Raw genomic sequence first — 23,129 nt, forward strand, 5'->3', positions numbered from 1 at the left:
TTTTTTTTTTTTTTTTTTTTTTTTTTTTTTTTTTTTTTTTTTTTTTTGGCAACCTCATGTTTATGGTGAAAATTTGCTATATATAAGCTAACATTTTTGGTTTAATAGATCCTGGAGAGATTAGTTTTTCAAGGAAAGTTTGGATGTTCATAAACACAACCTATTGGTTTATTTTCTTTATAACAGCTGTGCTGTATATGATAAACTGAAGGTTTAGTCCTGCAGCTTTAAAATGTGACATTGATTTCCATCTACAGTGCATCTGAACAGCTTGGATCAGAGGAAATAGGTCTGAAAGCAAGAATCAGCTGTAATTATAATTCCTTATGTGGTTGTTTAAACTGTTCTTAAAGACCTATATTGATGGAGACTCCTGGACCATCTGGAGCAATCGTTTCCAATACAGAGCAACATTGACCTTTGGAAAACTCATCCTAATGACTTTTAGGACAGCTGAACTGTCCAGTACAGAAGTGGAAAATAGATTATTCCTCCTTGCTGTAATTTTGCATAAGCTTAAAAACAGTTGGCATGTTTTATTCTGCACCTTCCCTGTACTCACTTTTCTTTTAGAATTATCAATTTCAACATTATCCCAGTTGTTTCCTCATTAGAGCACCTCTGTCCAGTCTAGTACTCTTTTTTGGATACTTTATAATTAAACCATATTTTTCTTTAAATGAAACATCCAAAACCGGACAATAAGTCACATGTAAGGCTCTTCTAATTCCTTTTTTAGTATTACAGCAGGAGACAACCGACTTGGGTTTGTATCCCTTCCTGTAGGACCCTGTGTAGTCAGCTGGGCGAGAAGCCCTGTGTTTCCTACAGCACCCAAGGGGCTTTGCTCAGGACCACACTCAAGGGACTGAGTTATACCACTGTGCTGGGTGCCAAATAATGTTGGCCCTGCCGGATGGAGTCTGCAGAGAAAAGAAAAATCTTGTTTCAAAGGTTGAATAAGGCTCAGCTCATTGCAGATGGGAGCATTAAAATATATTGCACTTGAAAACAAAGCTCAGACTATCATACTCCCATCACATTTTCTCTTTTCATTTTAATTAACAGATTCTATCTGTACCACATCCCTTCTGGGGTGAGTCCAATATTAGTTCATGGACTGAATTCTCTTTGTAGACAGTTACTCTCTGTGTGCAGACTTTCCCAGGTTAGGATAGCAGCACTTTATGGATGTTTGAATACCTGTGTAAGGTTAAAAGCAAAGGATAATCAAGCCCATGTACTCCAAAACCTTTTCTTCAGACCTTTATGAGCCCTGTCTAGTCCACTTATAAAGAAAATAGAAACTTCCCTGTGTTTTCAGAACTCCTTTCCCTCACTCTTAGGGAAAAAACTCCCCTCCGTGAAGTGCTTTTTTCTATGCAGGAAGAGGAGAAATTTATGATAACTGTACTAGTACCAGCCTCTATATGAGATCAGCAAGAGAGTGTTTATGGGGTAATGGGAATATTGCAGTTAGACATAATTAGTCTAGAAGTCCACTCCTAACTGACTGTTTGTTGGAGGGGGATTTGAAACCACAGAGAGTGAAATAAGTAGACTGTAGCTCATAACTTGTGTAAGACTGATGTGCTTTTTTTCCTTTAGCAGAAATAGAAATTTTATACTAGTTTGGCTATACAGGCTGAAGTAGTAGAGAGTATGTGTGCAGTGACCTGATCCACACACACTGGCCTTTTTTGATCATGGGCAGTTTAACAGTGTGACTTGTGAAAGGCCAAGTTGTAGTAAGAAGGGAAGGAGATAGCCATATGCATGGTGCAGCCTCTTAAATAATTGAAATCTACTTGATATAGAAGACCTTATCCTCTGTTACTGAGGGCTGTTCTTTTCCATAGGAAAGGATTTCATCTTGAGAGAATTTCATCATTTATGTATTTGACAGTACTTGAGGTAGTTGCTTCAAAAAGTTTCATTTGGGATATCTCATCTTAGCACTTTTTAGTGGTTTCTAAGGTGTGGGCATATAGTTACTACATATAACGTTATTTCCTGGTTATTAGAAGAAGAATGCATCAAGGGTTAACCAGGACCTTCAATTCAGCTCTTCCACCTAAGAAAGGGGAAGGATCCCGATGTATAGGAGTTGGGTCAGCTCCCAAGAGAATGTCTGGTTGGTTGTACCTAATGTGCTGTTCTCTAGCAACCTCTGCCATTTAAAGCAGGAGTGGATTTTCCAGGTCTATAAGGGAGATATATGAAACAACACTTATGTACATCGTAAATACTACATCTCAGGTAACTGATAACTTACTAGAGAAGGTTAGTGTATTTTTACCCCTTTCTTTTGAACCTGTTTTACTACACATAGAATTCTTCTGAACAGTAAATTTCTTGAAACAGATACACTGTGAAAATGATCACATCTGTGTTATTTCTTTATTCAGTAATATTGTATATTAACATTATTTTGAATAACAGCAGAAGTAGTTAATAGCATGTACAGTCATTTTCATTTCAATTCTGTTTGTCGACATTGTGTTGCTAAGCCTTTTTTTTTGAAAAATCAACAGAAGAAGCCTACAATTATTTTAAATTGTACTAAGCATGTAGTAAGGGAGAATAGCTCTGTTTCAGAAAATGGTCTTCTCTCTATCTTGGAAAATCATATCTGCTTCAATTTATATGCAAATAAAAATTGTGCATCAGCCTTCTGTCTACTTTATGTTCTTATTCTTGAAACTCAGGTCTTGATTCCATATAAAACTGTACTCATGCTTACCCACAGTTCTACCTTATTACAGATGTCACTCAGTTTATTTCCTTCCTCTGGAAATACTTTGGAAAGGGAAGGGAAATGCTCCAAATGTGATACTGTGTGGTGAACATTGTCAGTCCCAGTTTCAGTGCAGTGATATTTTCAAGTAGGAAGGTTAAAGCTATTCATGACATCAATCCCCAACTTCTAAATGCAGTTTAGATTCCAATGGGTAGCTGTTCCAGCTTCCAAACATAATATGCTGTCATGAGGTGTAGCACATATGAAAGGAACTTGGTGCTTCACCAGATTCAATGTGACAATATTTTTTAAAAGCTGAAGCTATTGACCACATCATAAAGAAAAACCCACACTTCTATGTTCAAAATCAAAGGTGCATGTGTTTCAGCTTCTGAAAGTGTATACTGTGCTGAGTGGTTCCACATAAGGAAGGAACGCGTCACACTGGTTTAAACTTACAGGTTGTCCTGAAGTGTAGATAATACAATCTCAAAAACAAATACCAAGGCCTGAATGGAAGACAAGCCTGTATTCTTCTCATGAGACCCATGCTTACCGTTCTGGGATGTTATTCTTTTTATTGTATTTGTCTCGGCTGCTGTGCAGCCAGAGTGCATCTCAGCCCTGTTTCCCATTTGCTTTCATGGTTTTAACCAGATGTGAGACTGACCTGAGGAGCTTCTAATCCGGGCCCAATTTTTTTTTTCCAGTGGAGAATTCCTTTAACCATGCCATCAGTGGTAGGTGGAGTAGTACCTGTAGGTCTTTGTTTAATCAGTATGTGCTGAAATTTGCAGTATCTTACTGAGTGACATGTAGTAGCTTTACTGAACAGTAATGGCACGAGTTTACACAGTAGAGCCTATGGAGAAGTGAAGGGATAACCCAGGGAGCTTAAGGACTGTGGAAATTCCTGGTCAGGTCTTGGAAGAATAATTTCTTCGATGTCGTCAATAGCTTTGGCAGCAGTTCCCAACCAAGCTAACATGGTACCACGCTACAGGATCTTGAGAAGTCATTGTGGCAACCAAGGTGACAAATATGCAATGATTATTACTGAATGTGGCAGAGTTTGACTGTTATCAGCCTGTGCATAATGCCTTGTCCACGTCCTTTTCTCCTCGCTGCTTTAAGTTAAATGTATTTTCTTGCATGCCCCTAATAAATGTCAGTGATAACAAAAACATCTCCAAGCCATGCTGTGGCTGATTTCTTCAATGCTCAGTTCTGAAACGTGTTTCAGTTGCTCTGCTGGTAATCTTGCCTGGGAAAGGCGCATCAGTGGATCTGTTTCCTAACAAGTTTGTTTCTCACTTGGCCCATGTGTTTTAAGTTTTGATAAGAGGGCATTCCTTCCTGTAGTTTTTATTGTTGTCTTTGTAGTGTATTTCTCAATATATTAATTAGGAATATACGAGTTTGTGATGTTCCTGAAGAGTTATTGTTCCTGTACAAAATGCTGTGAGCAGACCATAAAGTAGGGCTGTGTAATGCTTTCCACTCCCATATATTTTTCGTTGACAGTTGTTTTGTTACCTTCCCAGTTCTTCTATACCTATTTCTAGTAAGAAATACGTAATCTAGTAGTCCGTGGTTAGATTCTGATTTTGGATTATCTATATGTTGTTTCTTCTAGCAAATCCTTTTCTGGGTTATTTCTTCTGCTCTTGTTAGCATAATATTTACTCCTTTTTTTTATTTTTTTTCGCTTTGTTAACTGAGGCTAAGAAGTCTCTAGGGCCATGCAGAAACTTATTACAGGATTGTCTTACTACCATGACTTGGGGACTTCAGTGTCCGCAGCTTCTTTCTCCTAAGTTTGCCACATGACCCTTTAATACCAGGAGAGAGAAGACTCACACCTTAGTATCAAGGGTATTGTATATTTGGCTGATATCTGGTGGCCTCACAGAACCGACTTCAATATTGGCAACTTTACTGGAGCCAGCAGAATTGAACTCGTTTGTGTTGGTCATGAGCTTGGCCCCAGGTCTGAAAGCTTAGGCAGCAGAAGCTCAGGATAACCTGTTTCCAGCAGAGTGCTCCAAGAGCAGTGATTAGGCCTGATGTGTTGCATTAAGGACATGGAGGAAAAGGCTTTGGGCAAGTTTCGTTTCTCTTAAGATGCGAGCAACTGCGATTTCTTTACTTGTCATGTTTTCAGGATGTTGCTAAGGAGAACAGGATAAAAAGATGAGAATGAATTGCTAAATCTTGAGATACTTGCACAGGAAAACTACTTGATGATATAACTATTCTTAAAGCTAGTGAGGTTCCAGAGTCTCTAGTAGCGATACTTGCATTGAATTTGCCTATGTTATGCTGTGGATGCCTAAACTTGACAGCTTATAGAGAAGAGGCAGAAAAGTGTGGGGCTTTTGTGTTAATATTGGTTTTTCGTTTGTTTTGGTTATGTTTTTGTATGGGGTTTATGGTTTGAAATAATACTTCTGTTACCTTCTTTTTCTTGTAATTTTGCCAGGGAATTGTCTTCTGGAAGTTTTATGTGTATAAATTATGGGAGAAGTTTGGTCTTTGATGTTGTGCAATTACTCTCTTTACTACAGGATTTTTTAGGAGGTTTCTCTTTCTCCAGGTGAAACCAAGGCCAATAACACTTGCACATTGTAAAGAAAAATTTTAGGTAACTTATTTCAAACCTTTACTTAAATTGAGTACTTCTTGAATTTCTGTTCCATCTCTTTGTGTGTCCCTTTTCTTTTCATGTTTTCAGCACTCTCTTGGTGAAGCTCTTCTTTTCAGCTCCAAAGGCCGGGGTAGCTGGGACTGTTCTGCTCTCTTTCCCAGCTTTTCTTTGAAATCTCCCTTTCCTATGAAAATGGGTTGACAGATTCTCTCTCATGTGACTAAATTTGCCGAGCGATACACGCTGCAAGTACCACTAAATGCCTTCGTATCCGACTGTGCAAGAGCTTTTCAGTATTACTTGCTTATTGCATATACAGCTGTTTGAAAAATTAAGCATGTCCAGGCATATTGTTACGATCTGGCCCTGGAGCAATGAAGTTGTTGTTCTGAGTTCAATACAGAGTGTTTGTACTATGCCAGCTGAAAATCTCATCTTCAGATTTTTCATCGTGCTTTGTGTATGTAACAGAAGCCTTGTGAATTAACCTCTCATAGGAGCTGCTTTTAGGTGTTGCAAGTTGGGGCTTCCACTTATTCCTTGAAGTAATACAGTTTTGGAGAAGCGAGCCTGCTGACCTGAACAACTTAAAGCTCAGTCAAGGGTATTTTTCCTTTGTCAGCATGGCACAGTTAAGGATATGTGTCAATGAAGAGAGTCCCCGTGGATAACTGGGTTTCTAGGATACAGCATAGCTTCTGTTTTAATTAGGCAGTTCCTCTTGTCTTTAAGCTTTCTGTCACTTCATTGCTTGTAGAGATTTTTGTGGTGTTAATGCAATTTAAGAAGTAAAATTTTAGCAAAAAATACAGCCTTAAAACATTTGAGTGCATTGTGTGCAATATGCCACTTACTGATCTATCATCTGCACTAAAAAAGGCTAACAGAAATTTAATTTAATTGCTCTTTTAAAAAACTTCCAGAATCTGCATTTTGGTGGACACTGCAGTGTTGAGTATAAACATAAAACTTCTCAGTAGTCATTTAGTTGGGTGAAAACTGACACTGGCTCTTTAGGGACTAAAAATCAAGTTCTGTGCAGAGAGCAGTAAAAGAAGAAAAAAAATGTGGGGGAAAGAAAGCTTTCTCATTTTAAAAATGTGACCTGGTTATCCCGATGAACAAATCTGATGAGAGTTTTTCTTAGAATTAACATTTGTAAAGTCAATTCAAGTTTGTGTGTACTTTGTCTCTAACATATGGCTTCCCACACGATGATGTCATCTACAGCTAAGTGCCAAAAAAAGCGTGAATGCTCCCTGCAAAAGCTACACTTTGAACCAGGATTTGACTTGTGGTTTCTGTGCGTGTGTGTTTGTGGCCAGACAGCTGGTCACGTTAGAGCACTGAGCTCTACATGGAACCATTGCTTTCCTCGGCTGTGGGTGATGGTCTGCAGGAAGAAATAGTGGCCGTAGAAAGCTTCCGTATGGAAAACATGTACTCTTCTTCCCCCTGAGATGTTGGAAGTGGTGTGAATTGTCATGGCTAATTTGCTTCCTCACCTTCCTGGTGTCTCTGATCAGAGGAGTTCTAGGGAGGGACTGTCAACTTGAGGCATCTTGCTGCTGTAAGAGCTTTATGCAGTTCCATGAGTGAGGATTTCTGTATAATTTGGGCTTGCAGGTGTTGTGTAGGCATAACAAACTGTTCTGGGCATGGGTTTTGTTCCCAGCCCACTTGTCAGCAAAGTCATGGTTTTTCCAAAGGTGGTAGTAATGTTTGGGAGGTGGATATTGATGTATGCTCTTGTTTATGGAGCAGGTGGTGGGGCTGCTCCCTCTGGCCCCCTCTGTATGCTCTCCTGCCCTTAGTGCCCAGTCTGGTGGTCTGCTTGTTCCCTCCTTCTGTGTTACAAAAAACTTCCCTTGGGTTGCATGGGGTTTTTTTTCTCTCTTCCATGCAAACCAGAATGTGGTATGAAATAAAGGGAAACTGTGGGGTTTTTTTCTGTTGGTCTACCATTTACTGTAAACTACCACAGGATCCTGTTCTACTTCAGCTGTGGAGATGTTAGAAAGATTCCTGGATCAGAACACATTGCAAGTTTTCTCCTGAGCTGTTCCATCAGCCATGCAGTGGAAGCTGGGATCTCAGACTGCCTACAGCTCTTTCATGTGATGATTACCAGCAAGTGTCCTAAAGGAACTTCTGAGGGTGGTTTTAATGTTGGAGAAAGAAGAAAATGTATATGCTAGTGCTTAGTATTGCAGGCTCATTGGTATTAGTTGCCAACCTCAAGAGGGCATGAGGATTTCATTGTGTATTTTTTTGACTCAGGTTTGAAATTAGTTAGATTGCTTTCTACTAAAACTCTTTCTGTACAAAGCCTTCATTATCTCTGCTGGCCAGCAAGCAAGGGTTTATCTTTGCCCCTTTCCTCTGTACTTTGGTGCACCTTTTCTTCTCATGCAGAGATGGAAGCTTGTGCTCATTTGCTGTGCAGGAGGAGGAGGTTCTTGTCTGCTTGCACCTGGGCAGCAGCTGAGCCACATCTGGTTGCATGTGAGTGAAAAATAAGATGTTCTGCTTCTTTGTTGGCTATGTATTAAAAACTGAGGTGTGCAAAACTGAGCATGTTTACATAGGCACTCACTTTGCGTGCTGCTTCCCATGAACCCTAACATTTTTCTCATAATGCTGCTCTTTCTGTTGTGAAGCTTTATCATCAACTGCAGTGAGAAAGAGAGCCAAGACATAGCATAATTGTTCTGTTTCTTTACCTTCCCTTTCTTTTAGTGTTTCAGGTGGTACAACCAGCTTAATTAGTTAAAATTTCTAAAGTACAGCTGGTAAATGATGAGATTATCTTCTACAATAAAAAAATAAGCATCTCTGAGAAAGAACTGTTAGAACTCCGGATGGTTTGTGTCCTGTGCTGCCCTGAGGGAGAATTGAGCATGCGTGCAGCACATGCTCTGAGGAACACAACCTTCCAAAATCTGTCCAGAGCCCTACAGAGGAGCTGTGAGCTGGAGCTTGAGAAGGGAGGAATGGTGCAGGCTCCCGTCCCCTCCTCTCCCTGGCTTTTGTGTGCCAGAGGTGATTACTGTCACTGTTCAATCCATGCCTAATGCCTCTCAGAAAAGAAAGCAGACAGCGTTTCGTCTGTACATGCTTCTGTGACTGGTATTTTCCTACAAGCCAGACACCTAAGAAATTTAGTTAGAGGCTTACACAAGGGAACTGTGTAAATTTTTTGCGATGACCTAATGCATACAAGCTCTTTTTGGTGGAAGCTGAACTAAACGCTGTTAAGTAAATTGGAAAGTTATTAAGTGTTAAGCTTTAGGAGGAAGAGTTACCATTTTTTTAAGATACATTTTCATCCATCATTCTCCCTACCCTTGGGTGGTCTCATCCTACGATATATTCAGTAACTCCAATTTCTTACTTTCCATTTCTCAAGGAAAAACTTAAACTGTTATTAAAAACTTCCCTTAAATGTGTTATGCTACTCTATCCCGAAGTCAGGGAGCTGTTTCAAGTGGTGAATGTGCCTAGTGAGTTCATAGCTTTAATTTCAGTAATTTGGGAGTTGTTGTTACGTAGTTATTTAAGAATTTTCCCATAATATTTGGAATGTATGTAATATTGGCTGCCTTTCTACCTAAAATGCATCAGTTGGAAACAATGGGCAGCAATAAAAAAGCAATTTTATTTCGTGCCTAAAAAATAAAGCTACTAAAATTTAATTTTGTAGATCATTGTGTTAGTACACAGAAGATAATTTTTTTTAAATTATGGATGTTTTGAACTGTTTTGCTGCTAGTCTAGTGGCACTTTCTGATGTTTGTATACTTTATTAGCAATTACTTAGTTTCTCAAAAATAATAAAATGAAAATTACTAGTTCAATTCTCAAGGTTTAATTTTTATCACAAGTAAAGATTTCTCTGTCATTGTCATGCCTGTAGCTTTCATCTATAGTTAACATCTTCATAATATAGAAAATTACCTACATTTTAGTAGACACTGAGAATTGTGATATTGTACATTTTAATAGGAGAGTGCAGAAAAACGATGCAACTTTTTGAAGTCACATGAGACATCAGTGGCAGAGGTGAGATTACATCTGGATCCTGCATTTAAAAGTACATGAAAGTGTATTTATTATAACTGAAGAAAATGTGAAAGCACTTGAATATATTCATATATTATTACAATTACATATTTCAAACTTTTTAAAATTATTGTTATAGATTATAGAACAGAGATTACTTTTCAGCACTACAGCTACAGGAAGGATGAAATCTGCATCCCTCTAATTGCTTTCTGGAAAAATGACTAGCCTAGTTCCTGTTTTATGAACATACATAGTTTCCTGGCAAGCAGAGATGGTATATTTTTGTCCCCAAAGAAGTCTACAGACTGCAGCAGTCCTTTGCTGTAGTCATGAGGAAGTGCTGTGATTCTCCAATTCACACAAGTCTGCGCCAGCGTTACTGGTGCAGGGCTATGCTTCTGTAATTACGGATCTGGCAGTTAAAGGGGTCGTTGTGTTCAGTGACAGGTTTCATTACTTGTGAATTGCTTGTGACTCGTACCAGTTCTGGGGGACGGCAGAAGCAGCAGAGAGTTCGTCACCCCAAGCCCACCAGCACATTTCCTGTGCTTGTTGGTCCTCCCGCGTCCGAACGTTGTTGTCTGAGCTGAGGCATTGTACTGGTGCCATCTGTGCCTCCTGTGGTCCCTGCCACTAGCGCTCGCCTTTCCTCCCCTTTGCTGTAGCTTGGGATCACAGCTTTGTTCCCTAAGCTATCTATTCTTTTACATAATGTTATCAGCTTGGCAGTGTCTGGCTTGTCTGATCATCAGCCTGTCCCCTTTGCCTCACTCAACGGCAGGACAGGGGAAACTGTCACCCCACAGTAGCAGCTGTGCAAACAAACAAGTCAGCATTGATATTCATCAATAGCTTTGAGCAGTCATGGCATTGAGATGCACCAGAACATGTGCAGTCTGTCTGCTTCCTTTGTCCCATGGTATAGCCAGATCGGCCACTCTGCACTGATGAGGGTGATTGTCATGCTGTGGTGTGCCTTCTCCTCCTCCTCTTTTTCCTTTGCTTTTCCTTCCTCTTTGTGGACTGTCTGGCTACTCCCAGGCACATCTGCCACGCGTCCCATCTGCTCTCCCTGAGAGGCACGCTCAGTTCTGACAAGCAGTATTCAAGTGGTACACTTTTCCCTGGAGATGACAGAAAACACCAATTTGTGTTATTAATGGCATGTCACTGGTGCTCTCTGCTTCTAAAACACTAAGCAAAGCAAATAGCGTGGAACATCAACTCGTGAACTTGCTGGTGAGGAATTGTTTCAAAATCCTATATGCACAGGTGAATTTTTCCCATTCCACTTAACTCAAGTAGTACTGCTCTTAACTTGTCTTATAGCTTGTAACTTTTTCAAGACACAGTGTGTTTTCCTTCTAAAAATGAAATATCTACTTCAGAAGTTGTATTCTTTCCTTCCTGGCATCAATGGCAAGATTCTTTGCATTAAGAGACAGAAGTTTATGATAAAATTGTTACTTACTATCACTTTGTCTTTCAAGGAAAAAATATTACCAGACTGTCTGAAAAAAACCAAACCAACAACCCCAAAAGCTAATTCTAAAGTCAGGAAGAGTTTAAAGCCAAGACTGACCTTGCCTCCTCCACATGTCTGTTGGACAGCTTATGGTTGTGCAAGTTACTCTTCAGAACATCTTTCTGTGACATGTAGTCACTTCCAGCAGGATCTTGCCATGTGACAGCTCCCCATCAAGTTGAACAAAGACAAAAGGAGCTCTCTCTATGGGTGAAGGAGGAAGTTGATATGCAGCATAGGCATGTATAGGCACTAAAGTGATGGAATCGCCACTAACTTTGGGTCAATGATTTGTGGAAACGTGTGATCAAAAGTGCAGTTACTAATTAGTGTGTATTCACCTTTGCCTGATCGTATAAACTGTCAGGTGTATCAGCTCTGCACTTGCCATGCATGTACTGTGTTGAAGCTAACACGGCTGCCTTGTGTGCTGCTGCAGGGATTTGCAGCATGGAGCTGTGATGAGCAAGAACTGCTTTCTCTGTTAGCATGCTTGCCTGCAATGTGGAATTCATGGTAAGCAAGGGTTGGATGTCCAAAGTGTGACCAAGGTGGGCAGGATTTTAGAGGGCTGGCTAAAGGAACTGTGCACGCATATAGGGAGAGAAGTGATTCGTTTTGACACTGGTTGTTTCATAGCTTTGTAAGTATTTCCCTTTAGTAACTCCCTGCTTACTCAGAATGTCACAAAGAGAAATATAGAGGCTGGAAGCCTAAGTCAAAAAAAGGAGACAAGGCCAGGGAGGCTTCTAGTGAGGAAAAAACATGGAACGGCGTTTGGTCAGCAAACAGAGCTGGCTCAGCAAACGTTTTTGGTTCTGTGCTTGCAAGAAACTGTTATGTTAACTCCTTATGAAAGCTGTTATTCCATGATGGCTGCACTGTGCTGTGTTCAAACAGTAGACCTCTGTGCAAGAGGCTGAGGATGGACTTGTGTATCCATTGTCTTATCTAGCTTTTACAAGACTGTTTTTTCTTTTCTTTCTTTTTTTTTCCCTTCACCTGAGAGCATTGTAAGGCAGTATATTTTATACCACAACTAAGCATCATAAAGCTGGTAGTGCCTACAGTGAGTTTCAGGAGCTAAAAATGGACTGGGACTACTTGAGAAAATAGTATCTGCAGTGCTGCAAAACATGGTCCATGAAATCTGTCAAATAAGGGATGTAATCACAGCACTCCTATTGGGTTAGGTGTGATTAGTGGTACAGTGGTATTTGCTCTGTGCATTAATTCTTGTCATTGTGCTTTTCAGAGCAGCACCTTCAAAACTTACCAGGTTGGTGTGTCAGCACCTAGAAAGTTCTATTAGAAAGTTTAGTAAACAGACCAGGGTGGAAGGAGTAAGGAGAGCGGTTTATCACCTTTGGTAAGTGGTGTTAGACTGACAACAGTAGGTAACAGATCAGATGAGCTATTGCTGCAAGGCCTTCTGTGGGTTACTGAGTTCAAGGCATCCTCTAAAGGGTTACATACGTAGTTGCAGTTGAGCTGTGAACTGTATCACTGTCCAGCCCTTTTTTCTGTGTATGCTCATTTTTATTTGAAACTTAGCCCTGGTGGTTTAACTGGATGTGATTCTTTCACCCCCAGCCTTTTTAATGTGTCCAGCAACACTGTCTGGACACTCCTATATGAAAACAGCATGGTCTGGTGGGGTAGATGAATTAAGGATGAACCTTTTGTGTGTGTCCTTGAAAAATATTCTGTGGCAATTTTCTATGATTTCCTTTAATAATTCAACTCTGAATGCTATTAGTCCAGTCTTGACATTTCAGGAAAGTATTCAAGCAATAATCAACCATTTCTCTGCAAAACTCATCTGTGGTTGGAAAAGCTTATATACAGCTCTTCTCTGTAACCCAAGAACACTTTTGTGAGAGAGGAGAGTATTCTGTTAAAGTATGTGGTGAATTCTTAGCTTTTTCTCCTGCCCCGGCCATTACTACTTGAACTCCGGAAACTGGAGCAGTGAAAAGCTTTATTACAGGTGGCCCATGAACAGAGCAGTTGTGTAGAGGGCTGTGAATAAAGATGGCAACTGTATAATGAAGCAGTTTATCACTGCTAACAGGTCAGACTTAAGATGAATGATGGACAATGAAGGCGTAACTACCGGTCATGTTACTTGGCAAATTTGTCTAGTTGATATCAGGTCCACATTTGCCTTCTGTAAAGGGAATCTCGTCATCTCTCGTAAGTGTCACTTATTTCTGAGGGAGGATCTGGTCCTTCAAACAGAACAGATCTTCTAGTGAGCCTAATATTAAGAAATAATATAAGTGGAGGAAATGAAGTGATATGAAAGGAAAGCACTATACCTAAGGTTATGTAAGATTTTGGTGTCTTTACATTGTGAGACCATTTGCTGACATGCACTGTAGCCTTGCATAGGTAAGAGGGAGCCGCTTTCTACCCGTCCATGGGGCTCAGTTAAATGCTGCTGTAGAGACAAGTTGGTGCAGAGTGAGAGGAGCTTGTGTTGGCCAGCTCATTTCCAAGAAATGGAGTTTGTCTGATCTGGCTTGGTCACGGAGGTTTTGTCTTCACCCTCAAATTCTGGGCAGGTGTCTCCAGCAATACTGTGTGTGAGGTACGCTCGTTGTGATCTTACTACTTGTACTAATCTTTGACTTTTGTTTTTCTCTCTCCCTCTTTATTTAGATGAAAGATCCTTGGGACAGCAGAATTTTTCCTTTTTCTCAATGGACTTAAAGGTGCACGAAAGCATATCAGGCAGCAGGACACAAACGGCCTTAGCAAAAAGTGATTTGAAGTCCCAAGAAAGTAATTTGCTTCAAACGGCTTTATCATCAGTTACCACTTCCTTTGATGTGACTTTACTTAGCCAAGAAGAAACAGCCAGGATTTCAGAAGGGAGAAGTACACCGTTGGTGGATGTCTCTGTAACAAGCAATGAGGCGTTCTTAAGTGACGATGAATTTGTTAGCTCACTTTCAAAGGCACAGTGGACTCCTCCACTGAAATCTTTTGCAGTTTTGACAGATAATCACTCAGTTAATACAGTAGAGCCATCAAGAGAAATGTTAGAAACTGTGTTGCTAACACCTTCATTATCTGTCCTTTTTTCACCATATGATATCTCAAAACCAGCACAGCAGAAGACTCCGTTGAGCGCCGTCCCTGAACGCAGTACCACTCTTACAGAACTAAAGCCTTTTGTACTGGATCGTGAAATGCTAACAGCAAGCAGAGACTTGCTGTTGTACCCTCCAAATGCAGCTATTCATTTCACTTCCTTTCCTTCAGAGACTGGAGTTGTGGCACAGGAAAACATTAATGCGAGTTTAACAGCTCTGCCTTTTGGGGCTGCTTCAGAAGGATTGCCTCTTCATCTCAAGCTGCTGGGTAGAACTAGCCCTGTGATCCCAGATGCCACAGCACTAAGTGCAGACCTGTATGGTGGCGTTTACGCCGATGGGAGTAGTAGGGCAGCAGAATCTCTCAGTCTAAGGACATACCCCACTCCAAGCATTCCCTGGGCCATGCCAACTTCAGCAGCCAGCGCTGAGCCTGCTTTTTTTCCTATTAGTCTTCCACTCGTGTCTTTCCCACTTAACTCAGCTGCCATTTCCAGGAACTCTAAGACAGTTCTTAATGCCAGCCTGTTTACACGTGAATTCTCCACTACAGCACCAAATTTGCCTGCTGGTTCAGAAATACCAAGTCAATCAGAGCTTGTCAGTGAGCTCACAAGTCCAGTGCCTTTCACGAGATCATACAGTTACTGCCTGTATTGTGACTCTGTTTCACTTCTGCCAGAAGCAGGCTTTTCCCCAGAACCTGATGTGGGCTCAGGTGATTATGTTGAAACTATGTCCATCAAAGCCTCTGAGGTACAAGGCGTAACTCCATTTACAACCGTAATTACTGATGGGTATGAATTAGAGGAACCTACACCTGAGATTTTTGATACTTCTTTTCCATCAAGACCAGTTGTTTCATTGTCTTCAAGATTTGCAGAAATCCCTGATTCGAGCACTTTAGTAAGCTTTACAGAGACTAGAACACCTATAAAAATTTCTCCTTCCTACCATCAGCTCCCTGGAGGAACATCACTGAATATGTCTGTTGCCCAGTCCCTCCCTGTTCTGGAAACAGTTTCATTGACACTAAGCACTCATGTGGAACTTCCTGGTGCCACCACCATTCTGTTTGACTCTACCATCATCCCGAGTGAGCCAGTAGCGTCATTCTCAATCAGTCAGACAACTTTGCTGGAATTGCCAGAATTAATGCCATCAGAATCTGTGGTTTTGCTTGACAAGACATCTACGAGGGAGGAACCGTCTTTAAAGATTTCAGATTTTCCATCCAGTCTTTTATCAACACCGTTTCTTATTGAGTCTAGCTACTTATCTTTATCATCGACCGTGCTAGATTCTTCCTCTGTCAGGCAAAGTGGTTTATCAACACTCTTACCTCATATCTCGTTGACTGGGACATCAGTACTTTCTGAGGATGTTACCAGCTGGGATGTGGCTACCACTGTCAGCTCTGCCACTGACACCAAGGTTTCTCAGTTAGATCTCAGCCTAACACCATACTTTCATTCAAACGTATCATCCCTTCCAGATGCACATGTTCCTGAAATAATGCCATCATCAGATTTTCCCTCTGGGTCATCTGTGTTTCTGGAAGCACCCTCGGTACTGCCAGTGGGCTCTGAAGTTGTATTTACCTCAGCTGTTACAGCAGCTACCTCTCAGCTGGAGCCTTCACTCTCCACCTCTCACTCCGTGGTTCCTACCCTGGTGCTGCCCACTTCTGACACCCAGTCTGCTACCAGCAGCATCTTGCTCAGTGAAACAAATCTGATCTCTTTGTTTACTACCTTTCCGGCAACTCCTGTCTTAAATGTATCTTCATCTCTGCTCTCAACTGCACTGGCTTCTGATGAGGATATTGGTGCTACAGTTTACCCCACGCTGCTTTTAACATCTCGCAGCGAGGGCAGTGCTCCCACAGCCCTTCCTCCCACAGACCCTGACAACCTCACATCAGCTGCCAGCACCATCAACGTGATGCCCTTTCCTACAGCATCTCTCTCTGTGACTGTGGCATTTACTCCCACACAGTTTCCTCCAACTTCTAGCCCTCCCACTGGATATGAAGTTCCATCAGGAAGCAGTGTAACTGCTGGCACTGATGCCTCAGCTCCTTCCACCAGCATCCCCACAACCACTGTCACCAGTGGCACAGGCAGCCATGGCACAGCTGCTGCAGGCAGCCCGGGGACATTCTCCTCCACCCCTCTGGTGACCACTACTCCATCTGAACTGGTGGTTGTAACTTCTGCTGTGACTACTACCAAGCAGCCATATGTCTGTGACATCACCATTCCCGATGCTTACTTAGTCACCGCAGGTAAGATATTCCTAACATTTTTATTTTGGGTTTTTTTTTAGAGGCCACAGTAATGTGACTCCTTAGCTAAATTGCAGATGTTGAATTTACTAGGTGAACCTTTCAAAGAAATACGGTGTAAATTTAGACAAAGAGCTGCAAAAGCATTGATTTATCATTTACTCTTAAAAAATAGAATTCACTTGAGTAAAGTCCATTTTGGTAGTGATTTAGATATACCTTTCACTGCACAGAGAATTAAATTGTCTTCTAAAATTGCTGATGCGTATGTACAAGTATGCTGAGTTAGAGGCTGCTTTATCATTTCATGGGTTGTAAATGAATGTTACTGTCATGGTACTGTTCTGCCAAACTGTAAATGTTCTGACTGAGTAAGTTTCTCCTTTCAGTTGTTGCTGCTGTTTGTAAAAAAAACTCCTGCATGTGAGGTAATGTTGTAATATGCAAGAGGAGAACTGATTTAAAAAATGTTTGGATTTCACTAGCATTTTTATAATTTTCCCTTACTAGCTTATGTTTATATCTTCCCTCCTCCCATACTTACTTTCAATTGGATTTGGTGTGTTTGTAACCAGAAAAAGTGACATTAATGTGTTTCAAAATTAATTGTCTTAGCATCTGTGTTTGCTTTTCTGGTGTTTTCCTACCTCTTCCTGGCTTGTTAACAAAACAATACCAGCAAACTAATCCAGGGCAGCTGCAGAAGTGCTGCATGTTTTGTGGTAAGCAACATGTTTTACCCTTAAGATTTAGTTGTAATATGTAATGCAGAATGAGCATAATCTCATTCTCCAGGTATGCAGGTGATCTACCTATGCTAGTGATGAGGAAGACTTTTTTAAAACCTGTAATTTGAGTAGTTTTGTCGACAAGTAACTGCAGGATGACAACATGACACTTCTCAGTTGTTTGCTTAACCCATAGTCACAGTGTCAAGCGTGACTGTAATAGACATCATGTCCATTGGGATGTGGGGATTTTAAAGCCGTTTCTTACTCTGTTGATATTCCTTTCATTAATTAGTGTCACATTTGTTTACTCTTTATTTAGGAGAAAAGTAGATGCATATTTTCTGTGGCTTTTTTCTGACCTCATCTGCATTCCATGCGTTGCCTACGAAACTTAACTGTGTTGTGGCATCAGGCTTGTTGTGCACAGGTCAGACTGAATGTGCTGCTACTTTCAGATCCCATTTGAATGCCTCAGTGGCTCTCTAGAAGATTCTTTTACTAGAATGATGAAGACATTAGGTATGGAAAAACAAAATGGGAGAGAAAATAAACTTGGAGTTCCTTAAACTTTATGTACAGTCACTTTTTAGGATACAGTCACACCTTTACCTGCTTCCTTGTCTGTTATCTTACCTGTTTGATGCAGCTGATCTCATTGCCTGCTTTTTCATGCATTGCACAATTGAAAATGCAGCTTTGAATCAAAACCCGACAGATGAAGCTGAAATGTATTTACTGACTGATATTAATTTCTAGTGCTGGCCCGAAGAGCTGTTCTGCGAAATGTCAGTGAATCCATCAGAGGAGTGCTCAGAGTTCAGTTCAGGAGATCAGTAGAGTTAGAGGTAAGTGGTTTGAAGTGTGCACAAGTACTCTTTTGATCAATGTCATACAATAGTGGGTTTAGTTCACAAGCTAAAATGGTAATTCAAACAGTCCATGAGGTGCAATATCAGAGAGAGGTTTATTTTAACATGAATGTTAGTCATGTTGTGGCTGGGTCTTTTTAATGTGAATACGTCAGCTTTTTCACTTTTAGAATATCGTAATTTTCTATGACAGATCTTCCTTGGTTTTGCCAGAGGTGAGCGCGCAGTATCCAGACTCTACTGCTCACCTCCTTTGGCTGGTGAATTGAAACTGAACTGAAGAACTGCCCTTTGAAATACCTGTTAAAAAGTTCTGTTCGTTCTGCTAGCTGATTATATACTTAGCAGTATAAACAAAAACAAGTCTTCTGCACAGACTTGTGCTATTTAATGTTGTGAGGCCATCAACATTGCAAGGGATGTGGTGCAATCTCAAATGCATGATTTGGCAAATTAGGAAGGTGAAAAAAATCAGGTGTGCAATAGAAAGACATTACTTTTAAGCCTTTAGATATGTGTAACTCCTGTCCTTCCCCTACACTCACAGGGCTGGGAATTGCTGTGCTGTTGGTTTTTTTTGAAAGCTTCCCATGCTTTGATACTCAAGGAATCTCCTTTGAACAATATATCAGTGTTGTTTTCTAACCTCCAGGTGACTCTCTGGTTGAGATGAGGGTTAAAGTCTCTATTCCCCACCTCTGTCTCAAACCCTCTGTCTGAGAGGAAAAGACTCTAGAGGTAGTTTGGGTGTATCTTTGTTGTACAGTCATCTACTTCAGCACTTGGGACAAAAGGAAATATAGTCATGGAATTGCTGGTGTTGATGAGGTTCAGCTACACTTGCAGTTTTTCATGACTCTATTCATCTAGTTATCATAGCTCAGCACCACATTATCTTTTTTGAGTCAATGATCTCATTTTCATTATGAAATTAACTCGAGCAATTTGAATGTTGAACATAACTTGAGTTTCTCCATAGACAGACTCCCTTGATGCCTTTAACTTCTGCACCTCCCATAATCACTGCACTCAGTAATTAAACAACTCCTGTCTGAGAATATACCTCTTTACTACTTAGTCAAGATAGGAGTGTTATGAATTTCTGCCAAACTTCAGTTACTGTGAACTGCCACTATAAATTATGTATAGTTTAACTCCTTTTGGCAATAACTGCTCATGAGCTTTCTAAGGTTTTTTATATAAGAGATTTTTCTTCTGGTTTGTGAATTATACCTTCAGATTGTGCAAACTGACATAGTCAAGAGGTCAAAAGTTCATGAAGATACAACTGCGCTGATTTCCAGTGACCTTACACAGCTCAGTAATATGGAAGCACTTACCTTCTTAATAAATGCAAGACAAAATCCATTGCTAAATATTTGAATACTGATTGGAGCAAACATTTGATATATTGTTTTGTATTTTTGCCCTTTAAATTCCTTCTTGTCATGCCTACTATTACCTTGTAAAACTCTCAATAGGAAAAGCTTCTGAGAAGTCCTAAGACTTCTCAGATGTTAGTTTAGCTTCATTCTTTGCAAAATCTTTTTTATGAAAAGGAAGAAACATCTCTGTGGAATCAGTTTGGCTTATTTTATGCTAGAATGCTGCTATCTTATGTGTTCTTTGTGGTGCCTTGGGTGTGGGTTTTGCAGTAAAAATAATTACTGGCAAATGTCTTCACCTCTAACAGTCAAATACTAAAAAACTGTTATTTTAAAAAAAAGAGCTGCCTTTAATAGAAGCATGTTGAATGGTGATGTAATGCAAAATTTTAAACAGAATTTGTCTATCTTGTTAAACTTAATTAGGCAGACCTGACTTTTTTTAGTTAAGAGTACTCAGAAACCATGTGTGTGTTTGCAAGTTGTGGTATAGCTCTGCACTTCTCTAAGCTGCTTTTTTACTGTGTCTCATATTACAGCTTACAGATGTTCCCTTGCTGTGATGTAATGTACAGTAAATCAGGAGACAGTCTAGTTAAATTTAACTTTGTAGTAATATATGCTTTAAAAATAAAACTCATGTCAGTGATGAATATAACTGCTGCTCACTTTAAATAGGAAACAAGTTTAACACTAAAAGAAAAACTAAAACCTTTTTCATGAACGTTTTCAGTTGCAGCTTTGGTCTCTGCTTTTTTATTATTTCAAACATTGTGAGTTGTTGAATTGAAAGAAAAAAAAGGAGGCAGACTTGAATCCTGCCAAGTGAAAAAAAAAAAACTTTTCCTAGGAAAAGTCCTTACAGCAAAGCGAGAATAACCTAAAATTTCAAAATTCTTCCCCCTTGGTCTCAACATACTGCATCTGCAAAAGAATAAGACCCTATTGTCAGAATAAGAGTAATTTTTGTCAACTTTCTCTAATGTAAACCTTATGACACTTGGGTAAAATCTATTATACAATGTTCCCTTGACTTGACTTGTTGCACTGGGGTGTGAAATAAAATAGTGTTGGCAGGGACTTGCTGCCAGGACCCCTGGTGCCATTAATTTCATGCCAACAGGAAAAAGGTTTTTGCCAGCCTCATTTGTGCTTGGAAATTTTATCATGCGAGAGATAGTGTACACCTCAGCCACTCTGTTGTTGTATTTAATGTGGGCTTTGGGGTGTGTTCTTAACCTATTGGGCTCTGTAATCCAAAATCAGTAAACTCTGCCTCCCAAGTAAGGAGTTCAGTTCATTGTCAGGCAGTTAAATACTCCTTTCAAAGATGCCACCTTGTGGACTTGGCTGGCTTCATCTCTGCTCACTGCTGCTGAAGTTCTGGCTGGTACCGCTGAGGTGTGTAAAACCAGTGAGAATTGTTGCCTTAGGATCTTGAAGTGCATAGAAGCAGAAGCTTTAATTTTTAAAACCTGTAAGCCTTTGTAGTCCGTGCTCAGGAAGTTAAACACCCTCTGCAGGTTCTTTACAGGATGCTTAATAAGGTGGTGGTGAGGAAATCGGTTGTTTATGCTTTCTGCCAGATGTTTACACAGCATAGTACAGTGCAGTGTAGGCATGGATTAGGTTGTGGCAAAGGTGCATCTAATAAAATATTTTATCAGACAGTAATCAATAGCAGATGGTTAGTGAACAACATAAGGGACAGCATAAGGATGCGGTGATATTTTTCGTAAATACTCTTCTAGCCTCTAGTAAATTAATGTTTTCTGTACTAGCAGCACTCTCTCCTGTGAGGGTAGCTGGGAATGGGATAGGTGGTTGTATCCTGGAAACAGCAGAGTTGGGTTAGACATCATGCTTTGGAGAAAGGATAGCTTTAACTTTAGGTGTTCTAGGGGTTCTCTGCTCCTACTGAAGGTTTCTGCTTTTGCTGTGGGAATGGCTCCAAAGTGCACATGACGTTTTGCATGTTTTTCTGACTTTCTGGCCCAAAGTGTTCAGTGAAAAGGTTTGTAGTTGTTTAATGTAAGAAATCTGTTCTTGTGTACTTTATTAGGTGATACTCTAAAATGTGAATGGTTCAGCTACCTAATTTGCTTGCATCTAGCTGTCCTGGCAGTAGAGGTGAAACTTCCAAGAGAGAGTTGGGTGGACAGCTGGGCTTGTGAACCATTAAGAGATTTGCCAAGAGCAGCTATTCTCATTCATGAATCACAAATTGAGAGTCATGAGCCGTGCTCATCTATCTTAGGTAAATTTGTAGGCTTCTCTGTGAATTAGCTTGTAGGCTGGCATGGGTCTGTTATTTCTGTCATATGAATTAGTTTGTAGAGAGCTAACTCTGGACAACCCTGTAATATCTCAAGCAGAAATAACTGTTGTTTTGACTTGTAGTTGTTCTAATCTGCCTATCTCAAAATTACTGTTAGAAGTGGGGGGGGGGTTATGTCCTTTCTGGAGTTCCTGCTTCTTTTCTGCTGCAGTGAAGCACAAAAGGGAACCGGTGTTAGCTGTTAAGCTGAAAAAGTTAATGCAAAATTCCAGGGGAGTGTTCAGGCTACCCTGGCCGGCCTCTATGGTGCAGCGCAGCCAGTCAGAGATGGAGGCAGCTGAGTTAGTTATCAGAGGCTTGCTGTCGTGTCTGAAATAACTAACTAGTGCATAAGTGTATGCTGGCTGCATTAGGCCTCTCTTCCTCAGCATATATTCCTTCAGAAATCACCAGCAAATTGTCACTGAAATTTGTAATTCTAATTCCTCTTTTTCTTGCCTTTTAAGTAGTCTCGTTTGCAAGTAATGGGCAACTTCTTCTGCCATGTGTTCCCCATTATAACTGCTGTTTCCATTTGACAAACTGAAGCTGCAGAGATTATTTCATCATGAGATAAAAGAATAAAATTTCAGATAAGAGGAACTGAAAAGAGCTGTGCACATTATTCATATCAAACAAATTTGAGTTTTATGGGTCTAAATCCATTTAAAATAAAAGCTAGATGTTGCATATATTTGTGGGCTAAGAAGGAAGAAAGGCATAATGAGCAGCATAGATTATTTTTCTCATTTCCTTCTGCTTCTGAGGTACTTTCTTCTGATGAAGATGAGCTCTCTGAAATGCATGCTTTTTTAGAGGAAAGGAAAGAGCTGCTTGCTGGCTCATCTAAACAGCAGTTGCCATCACTTTATACTACAGCAGAAATACCAGTAAGGAACAAGTGGGACACAATTTAAGCAAAACTGTGCTTTTCTGTAAGGCTGATTCTGAAGCTGAAGGTAATATCTAACATATCCCTTCACCAGCAGAGCACCTGCGAGGTGCTAGCATCTCTTCATCTAAGAGGTCCATGGTTATTAGAAACTCGAGGTCTCTGGGTTATTTATCTGTGAGGCCATTGTGTTGGACACCTCAAAATACTTTGAAATGTGACTGACTGCCTTAGGGAAATAAAGCAAACTGGGGGGAGTAAACCAAAGAAGAAGAAAATAATGCTGCAGAAATAAACCCCTTCAATTTGTTCTTACTTAGGTGACTGAAAAATAGTAGAAAATAGTGTCTGCTTGGAAACATTCACCAAGGTTTATATTTAACTTACAATTTCATGTCTTTTACATGGTTTCTAAGGCTCCTCAGGATTTTTAAGAAGACTCAAAGTCAGGACATGAATTGTAAGACAAAAGTTGTAATTGTGGTAACTGTGTTGAAATAAGCAGATAGTGGTCCCTTGAAGAAAGTGTTCTTGAGTGTGAAAATTATATCCATAAAACATATGGATAAA

General features: G+C 40.2%; 1 protein-coding gene across 4 annotated transcripts in view; it reads left to right on the forward strand.

Annotated features, from left to right (window-relative positions):
* KIAA1549 (KIAA1549 ortholog) overlaps positions 1-23,129 on the forward strand; it is a 144,431-nt gene that overhangs the window by 54,848 nt on the left and 66,454 nt on the right. For all 4 annotated transcript variants that reach the window (XM_027881154.1, XM_027881155.1, XM_027881157.1 and 1 more), the window contains exons 2-3: positions 13,642-16,365; positions 17,853-17,941. In XM_027881154.1, coding sequence (XP_027736955.1) covers positions 13,642-16,365; positions 17,853-17,941 — 2,813 coding nt within the window. The remainder of the gene's footprint in view (positions 1-13,641; positions 16,366-17,852; positions 17,942-23,129) is intronic.

This window comes from Empidonax traillii, unplaced genomic scaffold, assembly GCF_003031625.1.
Source record: "Empidonax traillii isolate 1590-97213 ecotype Southwest subspecies unplaced genomic scaffold, ASM303162v1 scaffold84:size2688230, whole genome shotgun sequence".
NCBI classification, from domain to species: domain Eukaryota; kingdom Metazoa; phylum Chordata; class Aves; order Passeriformes; family Tyrannidae; genus Empidonax; species Empidonax traillii.